The 21,474-nt window shown below is 39.7% G+C and overlaps 1 protein-coding gene and 1 long non-coding RNA gene across 23 annotated transcripts in view; one reads left to right on the top strand and one right to left on the bottom strand.

The window, feature by feature from the left end:
- Positions 1 to 21,474, top strand: part of VPS13B (vacuolar protein sorting 13 homolog B) — a 917,098-nt gene that overhangs the window by 423,482 nt on the left and 472,142 nt on the right. For 21 of the 22 annotated variants that reach the window (XR_005593500.1, XM_039522053.1, XM_039522058.1 and 18 more), the window contains one exon: positions 16,796 to 16,943. Coding sequence is in view for 21 of the 22 variants with exons in the window: in XM_039522053.1 (XP_039377987.1) it covers positions 16,796 to 16,943 (148 nt within the window). In the remaining variant the exon portion in view is untranslated. The remainder of the gene's footprint in view (positions 1 to 16,795; positions 16,944 to 21,474) is intronic. The other variant, XM_039522047.1, reaches the window with a different exon arrangement.
- LOC120396875 lies at positions 6,519 to 9,841 on the bottom strand. The gene is made up of 3 exons (XR_005593502.1): positions 9,639 to 9,841; positions 8,636 to 8,805; positions 6,519 to 8,533 (listed from the first exon to the last, which is right to left on the bottom strand). It is a non-coding gene; the product is annotated as an uncharacterized LOC120396875 (long non-coding RNA).

A 21,474-nucleotide genomic window follows, 5' to 3' on the forward strand; every position in this document is an offset into this window, starting at 1 on the left:
TATAAGGGGTTTTTAATTACATAAACAGAATGTAGTATAATTCTTGTTCCCTCATTACTACTCCATCTAAACATATGCCATCTACCACATATTAACATTACCTCCTTATAAAAACATTACAAAGTCCCATTCTGTGTTCAAGGGTTCCGTTTCCTATAATCATAATGTCATTTTCATCTCTGTTGCTTTCTCTCATATGTAAGCAAATTTGATAAGGATGAACATAAGAATGGCCATACTGGGTCAGATCAAAGGTCCATCCAGCCCAGTATCCTGTCTGTTAACAGTGGCCAATGCCAGGTGCCCCAGAGGGAGTGAACCTAACAGGTAATGATCAAGTGATCTCTTTCCTGCCATCCATCTCCACCCTCTGACAAACAGAGGCTAGGGACACCATTCCTTACCCATCCTGGCTAATAGCCATTAATGGACTTAACCTCCATGAATTTATCTAGTTCTCTTTTAAACCCTGTTATAGTCCTAGTCTTCACAACCTCCTCAGGCAAGGAGTTCTACATGTTAACTGTGCGCTATGTGAAGAAGAACTTCCTTTTATTTGTTTTAAACCTGCTGCCCATTAATTTCATTTGGTGGCCCTAGTTCTTATATTATGGGAACAAGTAAATAACTTTTCCTTATTCACTTTCTCCACATCACTCATGATTTTATATATCTCTATCATATCCACTTTAGTCTCCTCTTTTCCAAGCTGAAAAGTCCTAGCCTCTTTAATCTCTCCTCATATGGGACCCGTTCCAAACCCCTAATCATTTTAGTTGCCCTTCTCAGAACCTTTTCTAATGCCAGTATATCTTTTTTGAGATGAAGAGACGACATCTGTACGCAGTATTCAAGATGTGGGCGTACCATGGATTTATATAAGGGCAATAAGATATTCTCCGTCTTATTCTCTATCCCTTTTTTGACGATTCCTAACATCCTGTTTGCTTTTTTTGACTGCTGCTGCACACAGTGCGGATGTCTTCAGAGAACTATCCACACTTACTCCAAGATCTCTTTCCTGATTAGTTGTAGCTAAATTAGCCCCCATCATATTGTATGTATAGTTGGGTTTTTTTTTTCCAATGTGTATTACTTTACATTTATCCACATTAAGTGCATTATTAAGTTTTAGTGGATAGTCTGTATTTATCTTAAACAAATATAGCTCTACCAGTAGTTGCGTGTACTCTTGTGTTTCCTTTCATTATTCACATTTATATATTTTATATACATAATACCTACATATTTAATTCATACACCACTGTTTGTTTCACATGTTTAAACTTTAGTTAATACCCCTAATTTAGGTTTGCATAGGGGTACTTGATTGTCTTGGCACAAAAATTGTATTACCTATATTTCGGTGTGCTATCTCCTCTGCAGACCTTGATATCTGGGTATCAGGTAGTCATCATTAAATTGTTTTTGGTGTTTTCATAGGAGATATATGAATCTGTGTGTGAAATCTTCATTTTTAGGAAGTGCTCATCAGGTTCTAAACTCTTGACATTTGTCAAATTTCTAAGTGTTATTGGGTTTTGTTTTTATAATTGTTTCACAATTTGTAAATTTGAAATTGTTGCCAACATTGTTAGTTATGGAGGTGAGGGTGTGGATTGTATGTGTATGCTTATGCCTAAACATTGTGTCCTCCTTTAAAATTATTTGGGGGAAGAGAATGGCTGTAAAAACCTGAGTTCAGGATTATCTGAAGCTGACATATACTGGGGAAGGGAGCGAATGGGGGTAGTGACTAAGGAATAACCTTTTTACCTCTTCCAGATTCATCAGTGTCCATGGCACCCTGTGCATGTTATCTTCCATTTCTGATGGGTCTTTCAAAATCTGTTGCAATGAAAACTGAGAACTACAGTATTTTTTTTTCTTCTCTTTAGGATAAAATCTTCAAGGTGTTTCAAATAATGCATGTGCATAGAGAGAAAGAAAACTTACATACTGATGGAGATTTGTTGGATCCAGCTAAAGACATCTGGGCCTAGCCTGCTTCATCCTTTTAGTTGTTAGCAGGCCTTGTAGGCTTTCTCTTTTTTCTCTCTCACCTATTATTTGAAGCCTTTGTAGGGTTGATATAATAAGAATGGTCAACAGCTTTGAAGCTGTATAGAGACTACCCTTAAACTTAGTTTGTTTAAATAGGAACAGAGGTAGAAAGGGTGATCTAATGGGTAGTGTACTGGACTGGGAATCAGGAGACCTAAGTATAATTCCCAGCTTTACCATTACCATGCTGTTTCCTTGAGCAAGTCATTTAATCTATATGCTGTGCATTAGTTCCCATCTGTAAAACTTTGATAATGCTTCCCTACCTCAGAGGGGTGTGGTGAAGATAAAACCTATTAATGATTGTAGAGGTGCTCAGATATTCCAGCAGTTTGAGGGCCATCATCTTTCTATCTGTCTAGACAGGCAGGGGACATTACCTCAGCATTTGCAACATTCCCTTATTCTAAGGTATCCAGCTACCAAAAGCAAAAGTGGAAATTTTTGAGAATGACAGACCACTTTATTTTGCTCCCCTTGACAAGGAGTCAAGACATCTAGAAGTATAAGAGGAAATCTTCAGCCTTATGGAGAATGAACAACAATAATTAATATTTTATTTATATTCACCCTTCAAAAGGATACTTCAGTGTTTTTCAGTCTGTGCATCATGCCCATTACTTACACTAATACAAAAGTAGCTAATTTATGACAAGTTTTCTGGGACAGTAACAATAAAGAACAAACTTTTTATCGGAGGAAATGTAAATAGTAACTTTTGTATTGAAGCTCCAAAGGGAAGTATGGAAGGACAGTCACTTGTCTGCCTCTTATTCTTTGTTTTATCCTTTCACTGAGCATTTTCTTGACCTGTGTACTGCAGTATATGTCAGATTATGATAGTTGAGGTTAAAGTTGTAACTGTCTTTTAAATACATTTTCTGTATCAGATAGTAAATTGGGTATTTGGCATATTTCCACTTCTTTGTACACCAGGAAATATTTGGGATTTTATATCTCTGGATGGTTATTTTTGAGTTTGGTCTCTTTTTTATAGTTCCTGTGCCTGCCTTTGATTTTACATGATTCTTTATCAGTTCCAGAGTCATAATGACAATGTAGTATAATGAAAAATAAATAAATAAATAATGTGTCATTAATGGCTGAAACAATCTGAAATTGAAGATGTTTTGTTTCTGTTGGGGTTTAGCCTCCATTTAAAAAAACCCAACCTAATTCTAACAATATAATTATATTGAAAAGAAAGTTATAAAAATGCTCATTTTTAAGACGAGTTATTATTAATCTATCATAAAATTTATGTTATCTATAATATTAATGCGTTGGTAAAACTGCACTCAGTGGTCAGGAGTGGTCAATTATCTCTGTTTCTGGGATCAAAGCAGCCTAAAACTATAGTATAAAACCCAGCTGATTGGTAGTTAATTCAGTACAGTACTTTAAATAAGCCATGAAATCAGACCTGCTTTCTGATGTTAGTCAAAGTCTATCATCTTCTGAAATATTTTTAATTACCGTGAAAACATAGACATTCAAAGCAATCTTCGTATAATAGAAGTCTACCACTGGTCATGTATTTTCATAATCTGAAGAGAGAGGTTATATTTTTTAATTATTGGGGTAGCTCGTAGTGACTGCTATATTTAGGTTGTCTAGCACTTTTCATTATAAACAATTCTCGTGACCTTTTTTTGAGCAGTGCTAACTTCTCCATTGTTTCAAGTGTGCCTTTGAAATTCAGCATTGAGAAAGCCAGCTAATGTAATTAATCCTTTAGCTCAATAGAGAACTCAACTGAGATTGGGTCATCATTTTGCTAGGCACTGTTCAAAAACATAATAAGGGATAAATCCCTTCCATGAATATCTTACAATCTAGTGCAAAGTTTTTTATGTGGGAGCTGGAACTGGGACTTGACAAATTCAATTTATTTGTGGGCTATCAAACATCCATTAGATGGGGAACAACTTTTCCCACCTCCAGACATGGGCAGGATTCAAACTGGTGTCCTATAATTTGGGAGCATAATATAGTAAAATCTCATTTTGAGGGCAAGTTAGTGATGTAAAGGTAAGGAAGGTGTCATTGCATTAGTAAAAACCTACAGAATCATAATTTCAGAGGTGTCCCCCCCTGCACCATGGCAGGTGAGATTTGCTGTCTCCCTGACATCTACTCTGGCTCCCAAATCCAAGTCCTCTGATTGATGGAAATTTTGATAATACAGTGTTTGTCTGAAAAGGGATGAGTTGGATATCATTTGAAAGCCCTTTCTCCTATGAACATGATACCAAACATGACAGACCTAGAACAATTATGTAGCTGTATATTCAAAAAAATGTTTAAAAAACAAAGTTTTTAATTATATTTTAACACAGGAATGTATTGCTTGCATAAAAAAGAGATTGATTTTTGGTAATCGAAGGGAAGTTAGCCTTGATATATAGGACTTAAAACATTTGTTCATCTAAGTCATCATCAGTGACGTCTCCATTTAGGGCACCACTGCTAGACACGTCACAGTGATTCTCGTCTGTGACACACTTGCACATATCAATACAATCAGGGGCGGCTCTACAAATTTGGCCGCCCCAAGCAATCATGCCCGGGAGGTGCCCCCGAGCCGCGGGAGCAGCGGACCTGCCGCGGGCTTGACTGCGGAGGGTCCGCTGATCGCGCGGCTCAGCTGGACCTCCCGCAGCTGCGGACGTTCTGTTAACATGTTGTGTGGGTTGTTTTTGTTTTTAATTTAATAAATGACTTTGGAGGGGAGGCATCATGATGTAGTAGATAGCCTAGGCGCTGCATGGAGAGCTGGTTTCCATTCCCAGGTCTGCCACTGAGTTGCTGTATGGCTTTTGACAAGTCATTTCACCTCTGTGCCTCTGCTCCCTCTCACCTTTCTATTGTCTGTGTAGATTGTAAGCTCCTTTGGGAAGGGTCTATCTCTAATGATGTATTTTATACAGTGTCTAGTACAATGCAGCTCCAATCTTAGTTTGGGCCTCTAGGCACTACTCCAGTGAAAACTCATTTAAAATTCTCACTTATATGCAGTTCTAATTACTGTGGTGAAGTCCTACAAAGTATGGGGCTGATCCTGTCAATATATATGTGCAGTGTTGCCAACCCCAAAGCTTAAAAAATCATGAGTCACCCCCTCCCCCCTTAATGAGATTGGGGAAAGGAACAAAAAAGGGTTGTTTTTTTTTGGTCTTTCTTCCAATTCTTGAACTCCCCCTGACATTCTCAATGTTTGTGTGATATAGCTGTCACAAGCTCTTGTAAACTTATATTGAGTAAGATAGTTTTGGACAGTATTTCAGGGGCTCTCAATAGAGAACTCAACTGAGATTGGGTCATCATTTTGCTAGGCACTGTTCAAAAACATAATAAGGGATAAATCCCTTCCATGAATATCTTACAATCTAGTGCAAAGTTTTTTATGTAGGAGCTGGAACTGGGACTTGACAAATTCAATTTATTTGTGGGCTATCAAACATCCATTAGATGGGGAACAACTTTTCCCACCTCCAGACATGGGCAGGATTCAAACTGGTGTCCTATAATTTGGGAGCATAATATAGTAAAATCTCATTTTGAGGGCAAGTTAGTGATGTAAAGGTAAGGAAGGTGTCATTGCATTAGTAAAAACCTACAGAATCATAATTTCAGAGGTGTCCCCCCCTGCACCATGGCAGGTGAGATTTGCTGTCTCCCTGACATCTACTCTGGCTCCCAAATCCAAGTCCTCTGATTGATGGAAATTTTGATAATACAGTGTTTGTCTGAAAAGGGATGAGTTGGATATCATTTGAAAGCCCTTTCTCCTATGAACATGATACCAAACATGACAGACCTAGAACAATTATGTAGCTGTATATTCAAAAAAATGTTTAAAAATCAAAGTTTTTAATTATATTTTAACACAGGAATGCATTGCTTGCATAAAAAAGAGATTGATTTTTGGTAATCGAAGGGAAGTTAGCCTTGATATATAGGACTTAAAACATTTGTTCATCTAAGTCATCATCAGTGACGTCTCCATTTAGGGCACCACTGCTAGACACGTCACAGTGATTCTCGTCTGTGACACACTTGCACATATCAATACAATCAGGGGCGGCTCTACAAATTTGGCCGCCCCAAGCAATCATGCCGGAGCGCCCGAGCAGCGGACCGACCTGCGCGGGCTTGACTCTGCGGAGGTCCGCTGATCGCCGCGGCTCAGCTGGACCTCCGCGGACGGCTGCGGGCGGTTCGCTGGTGCTCGGTTAAGCTGCCGCAGTCATGCCTGCGGGAGGTCCAGCCGAGCAGCGGGGACCGAACCGGCCCGCAGTCATGCCTGCGGCAGGTCCGGTCCTCCCGCAGGCATGACTGCGGCAGCTCAACCGGCCCAGCCTGCCGCCCCCCTGGGAAAGGGCTGCCCCAGGCGGGTGCTTGCCCCGCTGGGCTCTAGAGCCGCCCCTGAATACAATGCAGGTTGCTGGGCAAACATTTGCAGGGTGGTGAGCATCTGGTCTTTGCATACAAGCAATTGATTAGCAGATGGATTGATTCGGAAGTGCATTTCGTATCAGTCCATCCTGCATGACCCATCCATGCCTGATAGAGGCATGCACTCACTCATCCCAGTCATTCCATTGCTTGATAATCCTCTTCTTGATAGCAGCTATACATGCACCTCTGGACGGTGGCAAGTTTTCTTAGTGAAAGGAGCGATCAATGGGGCTAGCAGGTATGACTGGCAGGATGTATACATGGGTCATTTGCTGTCTGCTGCTGATGTTGGAATGTATTTTTTCCCCGAAATGATGTATGATATGTCCTAGATATCCAGATCCTTTGAGAATATGTCTTCTCCCTCTTCAGCTGAAGCCATACTCAATTATTTTTCACCTTTGGAGTGCATCCCACTTTTCCACAATAACGAAGTGAGGTCAAGGTTAGTGAATGCAGAAAGCTCTGCTTTAGTCAATTAAACCAATACTTTATTGAAAACTGAGTTTTTGGCTTCAGAATTTTTGGACTTGATAGAAAAGTGTGTGTGTCATGAAGTCAGGAAGCACTTTCAAGGAACAGTTCTTTGCTGGTCCAGACAGCACATGAGGCTGGGACTAGTCTCCATTAATATAGTCCTGATAGCAGACCATAACAGTAGCATGAAGAGTACCTGTGCCATCCGCTGTATCTTCAAGGAAGTCTAAGTTATTGGCAGCACAAAAATATAGACCTTCCCTTGATGAGATCTGGGGAATGTACAGCCGTTCATTCAGTTCCATGCAGCTAAGAACATTGCTTGCTATTGCAGTCTCCAGGAAGAGTACTTTATACTCAGTGGAGGAGGCAATGCTGTGCATAAACTACACAAGAAATTTGCTACAGGTTTTGGAATTAATTGTTAAACCAACAGCCATTTGTAGTGGTAGATTGTGCATATGGCTCACAGTTGTCATGCATGTGTTGAAAACCTGCCTTTCACTCAAGCACTCGTACATGAGGCTTTGTGATAAAATGGCAGCCTTGTGCTCCACTTGCTTAATGTCAAGCTTGCTGGTGCTGAAGTCACCATGATCAAAGATGCACCATTTAAAAAAAAAAGAAAAACAGGTCACTCAGTATTATTTTTTCAGATTTGGCATCAACTATGGATCCCTGAAACTCCCACATACTGCAGGACACAATGCTTTTCCGTAAACATTTAGCATCTGGAAACAGTCTTCATATTGCTGTTGACATCAGCGCTTTGGATAGCGCCACGTCTTTTGCAGCTTATAAGTATATGCGCTGTGATTCATTTCTGTGGATAGGATTGCTAAAAACTACATCCACATCCCACAGTTCATCTTCAATAAATGCTTTCAGAGCTTTTCTGCTAAGCATTTGTTCCTCTTCAATCCTGTTCAAAGCACATATTTCTCTGTACTTAGCCTTTGCATCACCCATCACCACCACTTTTCCATCCATTTGAGCCCTCTGTGAGGCAGTTTTTGAACTCCAGCTGAGTTGCACAGTTTACAGTGGTAACATCAGTATTTGTTTCGATTGCTTTTACCTTTTGACACAATATATATGTTATTGGTGTAGCACTTGATGTGATACACAATATCATATGCATGGGCATCTTTTGGGTCAATGCACTCCCCTTTATTTTCCATGCAACATTCTTACTAAGAATGACTGCTTCATACAGTTTCACACCTGTCTTATGTGTCAAAACTGTGCTTAATGGATACTTTCGGGCTTCTGGAAAACTGCAGAAGAAAAGGTATTCTTCTCAAAACGCATGCCAAGGGATCTAAGATAAGGTGACTCTTGCCCACGACTGGCAGTTGTCTTTGCATCTTGAATTTTTTCCTGATGCTCGATGTACATCTTCTCCAAGCTCGCCAAATTCAGTTTATGCATGCATTTCTTCTAGCCTGTAAGGTGCTACCAAGCATTTAACTAGGACTTCCACAGTGGTATTCTTCAAAGATTCAGCTACTCTTTTTCTTTCCATTGATTCCTAAAAATGATCAAGATGAGAGTAAAAACGAAAAGATTGTAATAAATTATTTTGGGATTATAATTACATTATGTAATGTATGTTATGTAACTATGTGCATACCGTTTGTGGATGGATTCCAGTAATTTCTGGCATGATGCTGATGTCTTCATCAGTGCCTCAGTACAACTCTTGGCATAGTAAATAAAGTTGATAATCAGTACCACTGAAACAATTCTTTTTTTGCCGATGATGCCAAATCAACGTGATACATTCCTTCCTTTCATAGTAATCTGTAACATTAAAGAAATGAATCAGGTATCATGTTCTGAGACTGAACTGATCACACAGTACTGTCAACTGAGGGCCACAATTTAATATTGTGAGGGCTGCATGTTTGACAAGACTTTCTTAAAGTATAATTTAAAAAAGTTTATTTTTAAGCATTCTCTTTTATATATAGCTACATAGTTGTTCTAGGTTTGGTACCATTGTGTTTTTGGGAGAAGGGCTTTTGAATGATATTCAACTTGACCCATTTCTGACAATATTATCCAAATTTTCACCAGCTGGAGGAGTTGGAGCAGGGAGCCACGAGGGGCAGGAAGTCTCATCTACCACGCTGCGAACAGTGACACTATTGAAATTACTATTCGGTCGATTTTTACAAATCAAAAGACACCATTCCTATCTTTCTGTCATTAACTTGCCTACAGAATTACATATGCTCCCAGATTACTACAGGTGAAAGGCTCCATAGCTCCAAAGCAATGTTCTGAGACATCCAATCCCTGTTAATGTTATACTTTGATAATTATGTTTGCTTTCTGAAAAGATAATTTTATTAAATCAAGTTCTGTCCTTTTTGGGCTGTACGTAGGCAGGGCTTCCGCTCCCTGGACACACTGCTAAAATCATCCACACATTGCTATCAGTCTAAAACACACGCTACATCTCCCACACCCTATTCTTAAAAGGACAGCTCCTATTAAACAAATACAAATAATGCAAATGCAACAATAAAACAAATTATTAAACCAAGATGCACATTCACTTTAATAAATAAAATTTTTGCAATATAAAATTGTTCTAACAATTACTCTTGGGTCCACTAACTTTTACTTACACACACACATAATTTGTCGTATTCACATGGATCATCATCAGGTTTTCAACCCACAACCTTCAGACCTGCTGTACAGATCCCTTACACTACAGCTCTAAGCGTAATGGGGAAGATATGCTGTTGTTCCCTTTGTGGACCAGCTCATGCAGGGTGCTAAAACACTCTCATTGCCAGTGGGTTACACAAGTATTTGTGAGACAGCAGTGCAATGCTGGGCATCAATATTTCTGGTTTCTATTTGTGGCTATGGGAATGGATTGTGATCCAGTGGTTACAGACAGCATCACTAAATGTAACAATGTCTTGCTTGGGTCATCTGTGTGTACTGAATCCAGTACCTCTGAATGTAAAAGTGGCCTCTTCCACTTCAGATAAAGAGCCAGATCTCTTAGCACAGAAATACTCACAGTCAGAAACCTCTGTATGTGTAGCTACTAGAGAGTGATGCAGAAAGACAGTGTTGCAAAGTCGATGAGTCTTGGCTCTGTTATAGCTCTGTTCCTGATGTGATAGACCCAGGCTAGTTGGGAACAGCAGAGTAGTAGAAGGGAGATATACTGGCCACTGGATAAGCAGTTTTCTGTTCCCTGAGTGATCAGAGCAAGGGCTGCTCCAGGCTAATGAGAACACCTGACTCCAATTAACCTGCTAAAAGTCAGGTGAGGCTGTTAAGCACCTGACTCTAATTAAGCCCCCTCTGATGCCATAAAAGGGCTAACTCCAGTCAGGCCAAAGGGAGCCAGAGGAGAGGAAGTGCATGCAAGGAACTGGGAGCAAGAGGCGTGCAAGAAGCTGAGAGTGAGTAGGTATACGGCTGGAGGACTGAGAAGTACAAGTGTTATCAGACATCAGGAGGAAGGTCCGGTGGTGAGGATAAAGAAGGTGTTGGGAGGAGGCCATGGGGAAGTAGCCCAGGGAGTTGTAGCTGTTGCACAGCTGTTCCAGGAGGCACTCTAGACAGCTGCAGTCCACAGAGCCCTGGGCTGGAACCCGGAGTAGAGGGTGGGCCCAGGTTCCTCCCAACTCCTGATCAGACACAGGAGGAATTGACCTGGTCTGTGGCTTCTACCCGAGGGGAAGGTCTCTGGGCTGTTTCCCGACCCACAGGATGAATCTGTGAGGTGAGCAAATCGGCCAATAAACGCAGGACCCACCAAGGTAGAGGAGGAACTTTGTCACAATGGTTTCTATTCGGTTATCTGTAAAATGGTGAATGGTAGTTACCCCCAACAAGGTATGAAAGCCTGGCTCATAGTATGGGTTGTGAAGGGCGCAGAAATATTAAGAGCAGTCAGTGGAAGAGAAAGGAGTAGAACTCATGGGCTCTTGGTTTGCTGTTTAGTGCACCTAACACTAGAGACTACAGAACTTTGTGTTCTTTCTCTCCCCCCACTCTCCTCTGCACCCCAATATATGTGAAGGCTGGAGTGAGGGCCAAAGTCACATTATTTGTGAGAATTAATACTGCATACACATATAATTATCCCAGAGGGACTCTCAGTGACTTCAGTGTGGTTCCCTGAGGAAATACATAAACCCTCATACGTAAGTGAAGTCCAATAACAAGAATACAGTCATCATGAATTGCACTTAGTCTCACTATTATAATGTTCATCTCCGCTTTTTTAAACTGAGTGGTTTTCAAGTTAGCAGTGTCCTTGCAGCTGGATTTTGCTTCGTGATGTGACTGCAAAACAATTACAAAAATTAGAACAGCCTTTGGTGCATTTATTTTTCTTCTATGACAATGTTGTTTGAAAGTCTTATCTCTATAAAATCTTATAAGTGTTTCCAATCATAGACTCTGAACCTGGAAGCAGTTACTCATGAGCATGTATTTATTCCTCCATGGAGTCCCACTGAAGTCAATGAATTTTGCAAATCACTTTTAATTTTGTTTCCCCTCTTGCTATGGGAAAAAACTATACAAACAAAAAGGGGAGATGATTTTTGGAGGGCAAGCAGGGAAGCTGAATATAATCAAAGTGCAATCTAATATACAAAGTTAACACACTGGAAAACACAGAGAACGTGTTTTTTTCCCCCTCAAATCTCTTTTAGTTATTGAAACATTAGGAGTTACTTGTAACAATGTCAGCTTAAAAAAATGTAAAGTGAAGTATGATTTTTTTAAGTAGATAAAATGAACCTTTAAATCTAATCTATTATATATGCCCTGTTTTGATTTTCCAGACGAGTTCTTTAAAATTCTCCATGTGCTCATTTAGATTTAAGTGATGCTTATTGATGGCTACTTTCTTCCTGTCACGAACAGATGATTGGCCTTGAAAACTAAAACGAGCATTGCACGTATTTTAGTCTTGACAGTTATTTTTCTGAGCACTTCCCCCTTAGTGTTCCCAGGTGAGCTAGCTGAAGTCATTGGTATAAAAGATAGGAATTATTCATGATATTATCAATTTTAGAAAGATATCGCTGAACAATTTGTGTATTAAATTGACCCTATGGAATTTTCTCTCTTACTGCAAAGGGGACAGGAAGTAAGAGAAATTAAGACAAGAAGAAACCTTTTCTGCATTCAAAACTATTAAAAAAGCATTATATAATGGGCACTATTTTTATATAGTTTCAATAGCTATTAAATATGCTTAGTTAAATACAATTTTTGTTGAAGTATCTGAGGTCCTTCCAGGTTAATTAGATTAGAAATAATGAGGTTTCTGGTGGACTTCGTGGAGTCTCTGGTTTTTCTCCCTTTCTGTGTTATAAAAAGTTCTGCTTGGGGTAGTTTATTGGTTCTTTTTTTGGATGAGCTAGAGATGGGATGTCTGCTGTGAATGTCATTCTGGTTAAGATGGAAAAGCTTTATCCAAGAGATTTATGTAATGTTTCCCAATGGTCATCACACTTTGGATTAATACATGTCATAACCTGAGAATGGTTTTGTGATCTTCACTGTCCCAAAGAAATGCAGTTACCCCCTTATTAAAACATGTGAAAGGCTTACTGAAAAAAAGTTCAGTCTTGGATCATTTATACCCCTTTTTCTGCTCATCACCTTCTCTTTTTCCTATTTGCAAGAATAATTCCCTCTCTGTCCCATACCTACCGATAACATCAGCAGTTCCCTAAGAAGCCCTTTGTAAGGATAGCTGCTCTGGCCGTGTAGGTGGTGGTCTACAGACAATTGTCCCTTATTCCCCACAAACTAGCTGTATGGGACTTCATGTGCTTTTCTCCAGGCTCTGTGCAACTTCTGCAAGTGTGTACTCCAACCAACAGAACATTTATAGTTGCAGGAGAGTGCAACACTGTTATATATTATGTCACTGACTGGGGAAAGGATTTCTTACTACAACCATGACAAAAGCAGGAAAAGCTAGAGGGGAGCCAAATACAATTTAAAATTAAACAAAAATCCATTTTAATTACATCAGTATGACTCTCTTATTCATAAGGCTATAAACATTTTTATGACATTAGTTCACTGAGCATAAATACACGTCAAGTTCCCTGAACTTTGATTCATTTATTTCCAGACAATTTTTTTAAAACTTTTAATGATCAGCAGAAAAATTGGTGTGGAATTAGTTTTTTTCCCCCCTTTGTAACATATAAGGTGTCCTGCCATCTGTCCTGTTTCAGTACACTGCCTCTTGTTACAGTGTCCTCTAGTGTGGTACAACTTTGTATAAAAAGCTGCTATAATTTTTCATAGCTATATTAAGTCTTCTGTACATTTACCCTTACTATAATAACGTCTACTAATAATCAAAAGGTGGTTCTCAGTTAGGTGTAGCAACAAATGTGCAGTAGAGTTTATCTCTAAATTTTTGATGTGATAAAATGCTGATGGTAACACTTGAGTGTGTCATTACCTTTCCCATCAAATTCATCATCTTCCGATACAGCTGTGGTGCTGTTGTCATCTGCTATTTCCTAAGTCACAATTTCCATGTCAGTTTGTGGCTAAACCCCACATCTTAACAATCCCTTTTTATCCAGTTCAACATTTAACTTTCATCTACTGCATACTTATAACTGGCAGTTTTTTGCCAAAAAACTGACAAGACTGTATTGGGCATCATCAACAGCATCAGGCTTGCTTTTGGACAGCAAAGATGAAACAGCTGTTTCATTGTCCAGTACTTATGCATTCAATATATGGCCCTATTTTTTTCCATCTTTCTCTTACTATTATAGTCTTGATGGTTTTCCCTACATGTCTAATGGTGTTACATATACTTCAACATTGTTGAGACAATGGTTCAGAACTAGATTTTGTCTCTTAAGACAATTTTTTTCCATCATACCACTTTCATAGAATCATAGAAGATTAGGGTTGGAAGAGACCTCAGAGGGTCATCTAGTCCAACCCCCTGCTCAAAGCAGGACCAACACCAACTAAATCATCCCAGCCACGGCTTTGTCAAGCCAGGCCTTAAAAACCTCTAAGGATAGAGATTCCACCACCTCCCTAGGTAACCCATTCCAGTGCTTCACCACCTTCCTAGTGAAATAGTGTTCCCTAATATCCAATGTAGACCTCCCCCACTGCAACTTGAGACCATTGCTCCTTGTTCTGTCATCTGCCACCACTAAGAACAGCTGAGTTCCATCCTCTTTGGAACCCCCCTTCAGGTAGTTGAAGGCCACTATCAAATCCCCCCTCACTCTTCTCTTCTTCAGACTAAACAAGCCCAGTTCCTTCAGCCTCTCCTCGTAAGTCATGTGCCCCAGCCCCGTAATCATTTTCGTTGCCCTCCACTGGATTGTCTCCAATTTCTCCACATCCTTTCTGTAATGTGGGGCCCAAAACTGGACGCAATACTGCAGATGTGGCCTCACCAGTGCCGAATAGAGGAGAATAATCACTTCCTTCGATCTGCTGGCAATGCTCCTACTAATGCAGCCCAATATGCTGTTAGCCTTCTTGGCAACAAGAATACATTGTTGACTCATATCCAGCTTCTCATCCACTGTAATCTCCAGGTTCTTTTCTGTGGAACTGCTTCTTAGGCAGTCAGTCTCCAGCCTGTAACTCCATTGTGTCTCATAGTCTCTGGTCATATTCTCCAAGCCACTGCTTTAATTTGGCATGCCAGCACTCTTTGCCGTGTCATATCCAGAAATGCCAAATTGTAGAAGGAAAAAATTCTCAGTGGTAGGCAGTATAGGGTGACCAGATGTCTCGATTTTATAGGGACAGTCCCGATTTTGGGGTCTTTTTCTTATATAGGCTCCTATTACCCCCATCGCTGTCCCGATTTTTCACATTTGTTATCTGGTCACCCTAAGGCGGTAGGAAAGGTGCAATCATTTTTGCCATATAAAATAGTCTTGGAAGCATAAGTGGCTAAATTTTCAAAAGAGAAATGTAGTATTACTAAATGTATCTTGACAAAAGTGTGCTTGACAGATTTTCTTTTGACCTACCTTTCCGTATGGAAAATAATTTTACACCATAAACCTTATCTTGCTTTTCCAGTGCTGACTGAAGATTCCTTTTGCGTTGCTAGAATGACTTTTAGAGCTTTCTGGTGCATGGCTGGTGTTTGATGGGCATATCCTGGGGTGTTCTATTTGTCTACAGCAGTGGGGTTGCTCTTTTCTGTCTCACATCCCACTGTAGGTGCGTTCAAGTTGGCTTCTTTGGGGTATGATTAAAACATGCTACTTCCTCAGTAGATGTTTGATTTTTCTGATGAGTGTTTTTCTTGCACTAACTTATTTTCCTAGTGGAGTTCCTAAGCATTATTAAAGGTGTTTAGCAGTCACTCGTCCATGGATGATATTTTGTGTGTGTGCACGATGCTTAATGCAGTAATCTGTTTTCCATTGGGGGAAATTTACAAGCACATAACCCCTGCCTCACACAAACTGTTTCCCACAAAGATTTCTCATGCAACGTGTGAGGTTTCTTTTTTCTTGTCTATATGAATTACATTATCACTCTGATACCAACAAATTTAAACAACAACAAAAAACTTGATTAAAGTATGTGTAACCCGGCTGTCTGGTCTTCACAGAAACTGTATCATCTGTAAATAATAAACAAAAGCAAAATCAGCATTGGGAATGTGTAGTAGTTCTCTGCTACTAACAGTGAGGCCTTGGGGAAAAAAATCTCCTATTTCCCAGTGACTGTTGCCAGGTATGGTGTAGCTTCTAAGACAATTTGAAGGGCTGTTTACTTAAAGAGCCTAATGGTCAATTGTGTAGCCATGGCCCACAGTACTGTCATTTTGATTTTTTGAATAATGCACATTAAAAAGAAAACGTGTCTTGATGGCTTGAAGACATATCTTAGAGCCAGGCACTCTGTTTTCTAATCTCAGCACTGATACTGATTCACTGTTTGGCCTTGGGTAAATCATTTAATCTCTCTGGACCTGTTTCTCCACTCCATAAAATGGGAAAGTAACACTTACTTTAGGAATGGATTCTAATACCCTTACTCATATTAAGCAATATCTTACTTCATGTGTAGCGTCATTGATTTTACTCAGACTGCCAAAGAAATAAGATGATATTCAACATTAGTAACTGTAAGAAGGTGGTCCTTAGTATTTAAGGTATAGATTTCATCTTTTTTTGTTTTCCCTATAAAGCACCTGGTATACACATGGCATTGTGTAAATAATAAAAATGTTTACTTCATCCAACATTTTGAGGATTCATTAGGCAAAGTTTGTAAATTGCTTTGTATATAAAGGACTGTACAATTTATCATTATTATTATTTATTAAAATGTCTTAGAATTCATATCTCATACAAACATCTTTCAGTTTCTGGGAACCTCAAACATCCAGACTTCAGTTTTTCTGTGGTCGTCATTTGTCCAGGTTTATTCTTTAAGTTTTGGTTAGTTTACAGATAAAATATTACCATTTTACTGTCTCTGGCATTTTTTGATATTTCAGAGCATTTTCAGGAACAAAGAGTTGCATGCAGAAATCTGGATCTAAAAATATTTAAGGATTTTAATCTATTTAATACATACTGAAGGAGTTCAGTGTGCAAATTTTTCACATTGTATGTGCTTGAATTATAATTTCAAGTTATTTTTCTAGGAGTTTTTTTGGGCGAAGTAACAGTTTATGATACACTTTCTATGATGATGTAATGTTCTATCATATATGTTCATTGTCTCTGAATTAGTCACCATATAGCACTTACTTTTTTCCTGTTTCTAGCAGCCCGTAGGAACTGTTCCTCTTGGTATGCCAGTAACGAGAAAAAAAGAGGATGAGGTGTCAGTTGGAAGTATGCCTTTGGCAAAGCAGCAGTCAAATCAAGCTTCTGAGTATGCCAGCAGCCCTGTCAAAACAAAAACTGTAACAGGTATGTTCTCTTTTTAATTGAATCTGGCCATTTTGTCTTCTCGCCAGCACATAACACACAAGCATTTTTAGCGGCATTACATTTTTCAGACTTAAACAGTTCGTTTTAAAACGCTCATTTTATTTACAATTTATGTAATTAAAAATCATCAGATTTTTAATTTCTAAAACACATTAAACACATTTTATTTGCCTCTTGTTTTGCTATTAGTATTGAGGTTCATGCTCTTTCAGACAGTGCTCTTGCTAAGCTGGATGAAGCAGATGCACTTACAGTAGAATTTTAATTATTGTCTTGATATATAATGTCAATGGAACTACTCACATAATCTCGTTCTAGCATGTTCAGAAGTCTTTGTAGTATCAGGGTCTTATGTTTAAATAAAGTACAATGCAGTATTTTCAAGACCACCTACTTATGGAAAATGTATTAGCCACCACTTTGTTTTCTGTCTTTAACAAAAACTTAAATGCTGGAGTAGTTTGTGGTCCTTAACAAATGTCTATGCTTATGTTGTAGCATGTTATTACTGATTGTCAATGGACATAACAATCTGTACATTTCTGGGCTATCATAGCGTGCGTCACTTATTATTATAAGACACAAGCCAAAAAATTGATTCTATCCATTTAAAAAGTGTAGTAATCCTTATAAAATACATGGGACCAAATTCTACTTTCATTCACACTGGTGTATATTCCCACATAGAACTTATCATTGTCCTCATTGCTATGTTCTTCTGTCAGTGCTATATGATTGACGTCTTTAGGAATCTGGTTTGGAATCTGGCAAAAACGATGCATGGGTTAATAGGTTCCCAGTTGATGAGTGATTTTTCAGCAGAATCTGTTATAATGAGCATTACTCCCTCTGAGGGTTTGTTGTCACTACAACCTGAGTAAATGAGATGTTTCTTCTTTTGCCTGAAGTGCTTGTTTTCTGCACCTATCAATCTGCTCTCATTGATACCCAGAATTTAAAGTTTATAGTTGTCCATCTCCCTCATGATTGCTGAGATCTTTGGTATTTGAAATGTTGTTCTCATGTTCCAGTAACCAACTCTGAAGTGTTTTATTGTGCTAGCATCAGTTTTTGGGTTCCTGGCTTCCAGAGACTGGCTTTCACAGGAGCTGTCATGCAGCATTAGGGGTCGGCAGATTTAATTTTTAACAGAGTAGTAGCCTGATTCCATTTCTATAACCAGTAAGATGTTTCTACAAAGCCAAATGGTTAGCCCTGTGTTCAGCCCTCCCCACTTTACCTGGGCTTGGGACCAGCAGTCACATGAGTGTGCAGCAGGTGGGCTTATGTTGTAGAGCTAGCGGCTGAAACTGCTGCTATGATAGGAAACCACAGAGCTGTTTACCAAGTGACTAAAACTCTGTGTGAAAATTTCAAAACAGGACATGAGCCAATAAAAAGAAAAGATGGAAAAATGCTTACAACTGAGGTAGAACAGAAAAACAGATAGGCAGAGCATTTCAAAGAAGTACTCAGTAGACTCAGCCCCATCACAGCACCAGATCTGATGAAATGTGAATCTGATCAACTTGACATTAACATTGATCCAATAGAGATATCAGAAGCACAGTCTGAAGTAAAAAATCTGAAAAATAACAAAGCAGTGGAGGATGATCAAATTACAGCAGCAATGATAAAAGTACTTGATACCCCCATCTAATGAAATTGACAGAATTGTTCAATGAAGTTTGGGGGGAAAATAGTCCTCTTGACCAGTGGAAACATGGAATCATCTGAAATATCACCAACTAGCAGCTCATTTGCACCAGAATCAGAAGGGAGTGCTGGAGATATTTGGGGCATATACTTTGGATGACAACACACAGACTTCCACATGAAGCTTGTCAAGTGAATACCGACTGATTTAAGGAAATAAGGCTGCCTTAGAGCAGTGGTCCCCAAACTGTGGGGTGTGCCCCCCTAGGGGGACATGGAGGAACATTTAGGGGACGCGGCGGGGCCTGGGTCAGCCCCCCTGCTCTGCTCCAGCCCTGTCCTATCCCTGTCCCAGGCCCAGCTGTGGCTCTGCTCCCAGCCATACCTCCGGCCCACGGGACCACCGGCTCCCGCTTCCATCTCTGGTCCCACTCCTGGCCCTAGCTCCCGGGAGGGGGGGGGGTGCAGCCTGCGTAAGGTGGGGGCATGACCAAAAAAGTTTGGGGATCCTGCCTTAGAGAAACCTTAAAAAGAATCCTAGTCAGGAAAGGCAGAATAGTTGAGCGAACACCCCTGAGCAAATGGAAGCAGCAACAAATTACAGAGATGAATGGAAGAGATGGTTTCCACCCTATGTGCCAACATTGGTGTGGGAAGGATATAAAATGTGTGTGTATGTATTTTTCCAGGTATTCAGTAGAATTACTCAAGATTTTCACTGATATAACTGAAATCAGAATCTGGTACTCTAATCCTAGTGCTTTTTTACTGCTATTTTGTTACTGAATTAATGCATTTGAAAAGGAACAATGACAGAAAATATGCCTTTACAGTGGATATTACAGATATGGCTATGACATCATTAATAGTGAAAACATCTGAAAATTGTCCTAATAATACATGCGTGCTTTCAATGGTTAATATTGATTATGAGAGATTGTTCTATAACTAATTATGAAGCCACAGTGTGTGTTCTGAAATTATGTTGTCATAAATATGTGACTGTGACTGACTGAAATTATGTGAATATTTGTGAATATAATTTCAGTAATGAACCATTGATCAAAAAACAAAATAGAATAGAATGGTGACAGGAACCCAAGCTGAATACATCTGTATTTTTTTCATAAACAGAAGAGGAAATTTTGGAGAAAACATAGTCTTTATTAACACCATATTCATGTTAAATCAGAAGGGGGGATTACAAACTGGGATTTTCAAAGGGAAATAGAAAAGGGAGTTGGGAATGATAAAATAGGAAGGTAAAATCTCTACCCTTTGCTTCTTTCAAATATTTCCTCAGAACCATTCAACAGTGATGCCTGTAAGAAATCAGTCAATTAAAGGTGGTTTGATGGACAAACAGGATGTCTATTGGCATTTTATCGATTTATCATTTTTAAATGATTATAAATGTGTGTATGTACATTGTGAGAAAGCAGCGGGAGAGAGGGAACTGCATGCAGGAGATTAGAAGCCTGGAGCAGACTTGCTAAATGAGACAACCAGAGACATCTGGTGCAAGGAAGGAACCTCTAGCAACTGGTTCGTTATGAGAGAGCTATTGCTGCTCTGGAATGAGGGGATTGACTCTGAGAAGCTGCAAGGGAGTCAGCTTGGTTTAGGGCACCCACAAGCTGGTAAGAGAGACTGTGCAAGTAAACCTTTTCCCACTCCCTCTGTCACTGAGGTAAGAGTCATGCCCTGGGACATATTTCTGGGGACTCTGTGAGTGATTGGGGAAATTCATTTTTGTGTGTGTTTGTTTCTGTTTGCATTTTTGGAACTTTGTAAATAAAGAAACCAGACCCCAAGAAGGGCTGTGATTGAAGGAGAAAGACTATGGGGTGTATGTGTTGTTTAAAGACCCCTGAAGAAGGGGAAATGCGCGGTGTACTGCAGAGGCAGTTTTGCCACCAGACATAAAAATGTATATATTAGACTATATTCCTCTTCCACCTTACCCTTCATATGCCTCTTATCTCATTATATTGTAGGCTCTTCAGAGAAGAGACCTTGTCTTCATATGTGTTTGTTCAGAGTCTAGCAAAATTGGACTCATATTTTGATTGGGGTTTCTGGGTGCTGCCATAATTCTCCTTCTTCTTTTAGCCTTCATTCCATTTATATGGGGTCGGCTCTTCGAATCCTTTTTCTCCATTCCAGTCTTTCTTGACTCAGTTCCTCAGAAACTCCACAACTAATCAGATCTCTTTGTATGACATCTATCCATCTAGTTTTGGATCTTCCAACTCTTTTCTTACCCTCCACTTCGAAGTTTAATATCCTGTTCTTATTTGAGTGATTGCATATGTGCATTCCTCTCTTGATGTGTGCATGCCCCACAGTTGCCATAATTTTTTCCTCAGTCGTGCCCTTTGGTATGGCTCGAGTACCCTCAACTGCCACACAATGTTGGTGCCAGTAAGAAGCACCCAGCCAGCCCCGTCCCCTCTCAGTTCCTTCTGACCTCCTATGACGGTCACTGGAACTGCTCTTCTTGCATTTGCAAGTTCTCTCTGTGGACTTTCCTCTGTATATTATAAATAGTTAGTATTAGTTAAGTAGTTAGATTTCAATGTTTGTCATTTTTTGGCCAATTCCCAGTGCCCAGGGATGCCTCGGTCATCAGGCTTAAAGCCTGCATTTTCTGCAACAAGGCTATGCCTGAGTGACCCACACACAAGTTACTTAAAGTGCCTGGGGGAAGCTTATACTGAGGACCATTGACAAATCTGCAAAGATTTTAAGCCTCACACAAAGAAGGATTGGGAGGCCAGGCTAAAGTTTCTGCTCATGGAGGAGGCACTGAGACCTCCATCTGAGTCAGGCCAGTCAGACTCAGCACCGAGTG

The sequence above is a fragment of the Mauremys reevesii genome, linkage group 2 (genome assembly GCF_016161935.1).
Source record: "Mauremys reevesii isolate NIE-2019 linkage group 2, ASM1616193v1, whole genome shotgun sequence".
NCBI classification, from domain to species: Eukaryota; Metazoa; Chordata; order Testudines; family Geoemydidae; genus Mauremys; species Mauremys reevesii.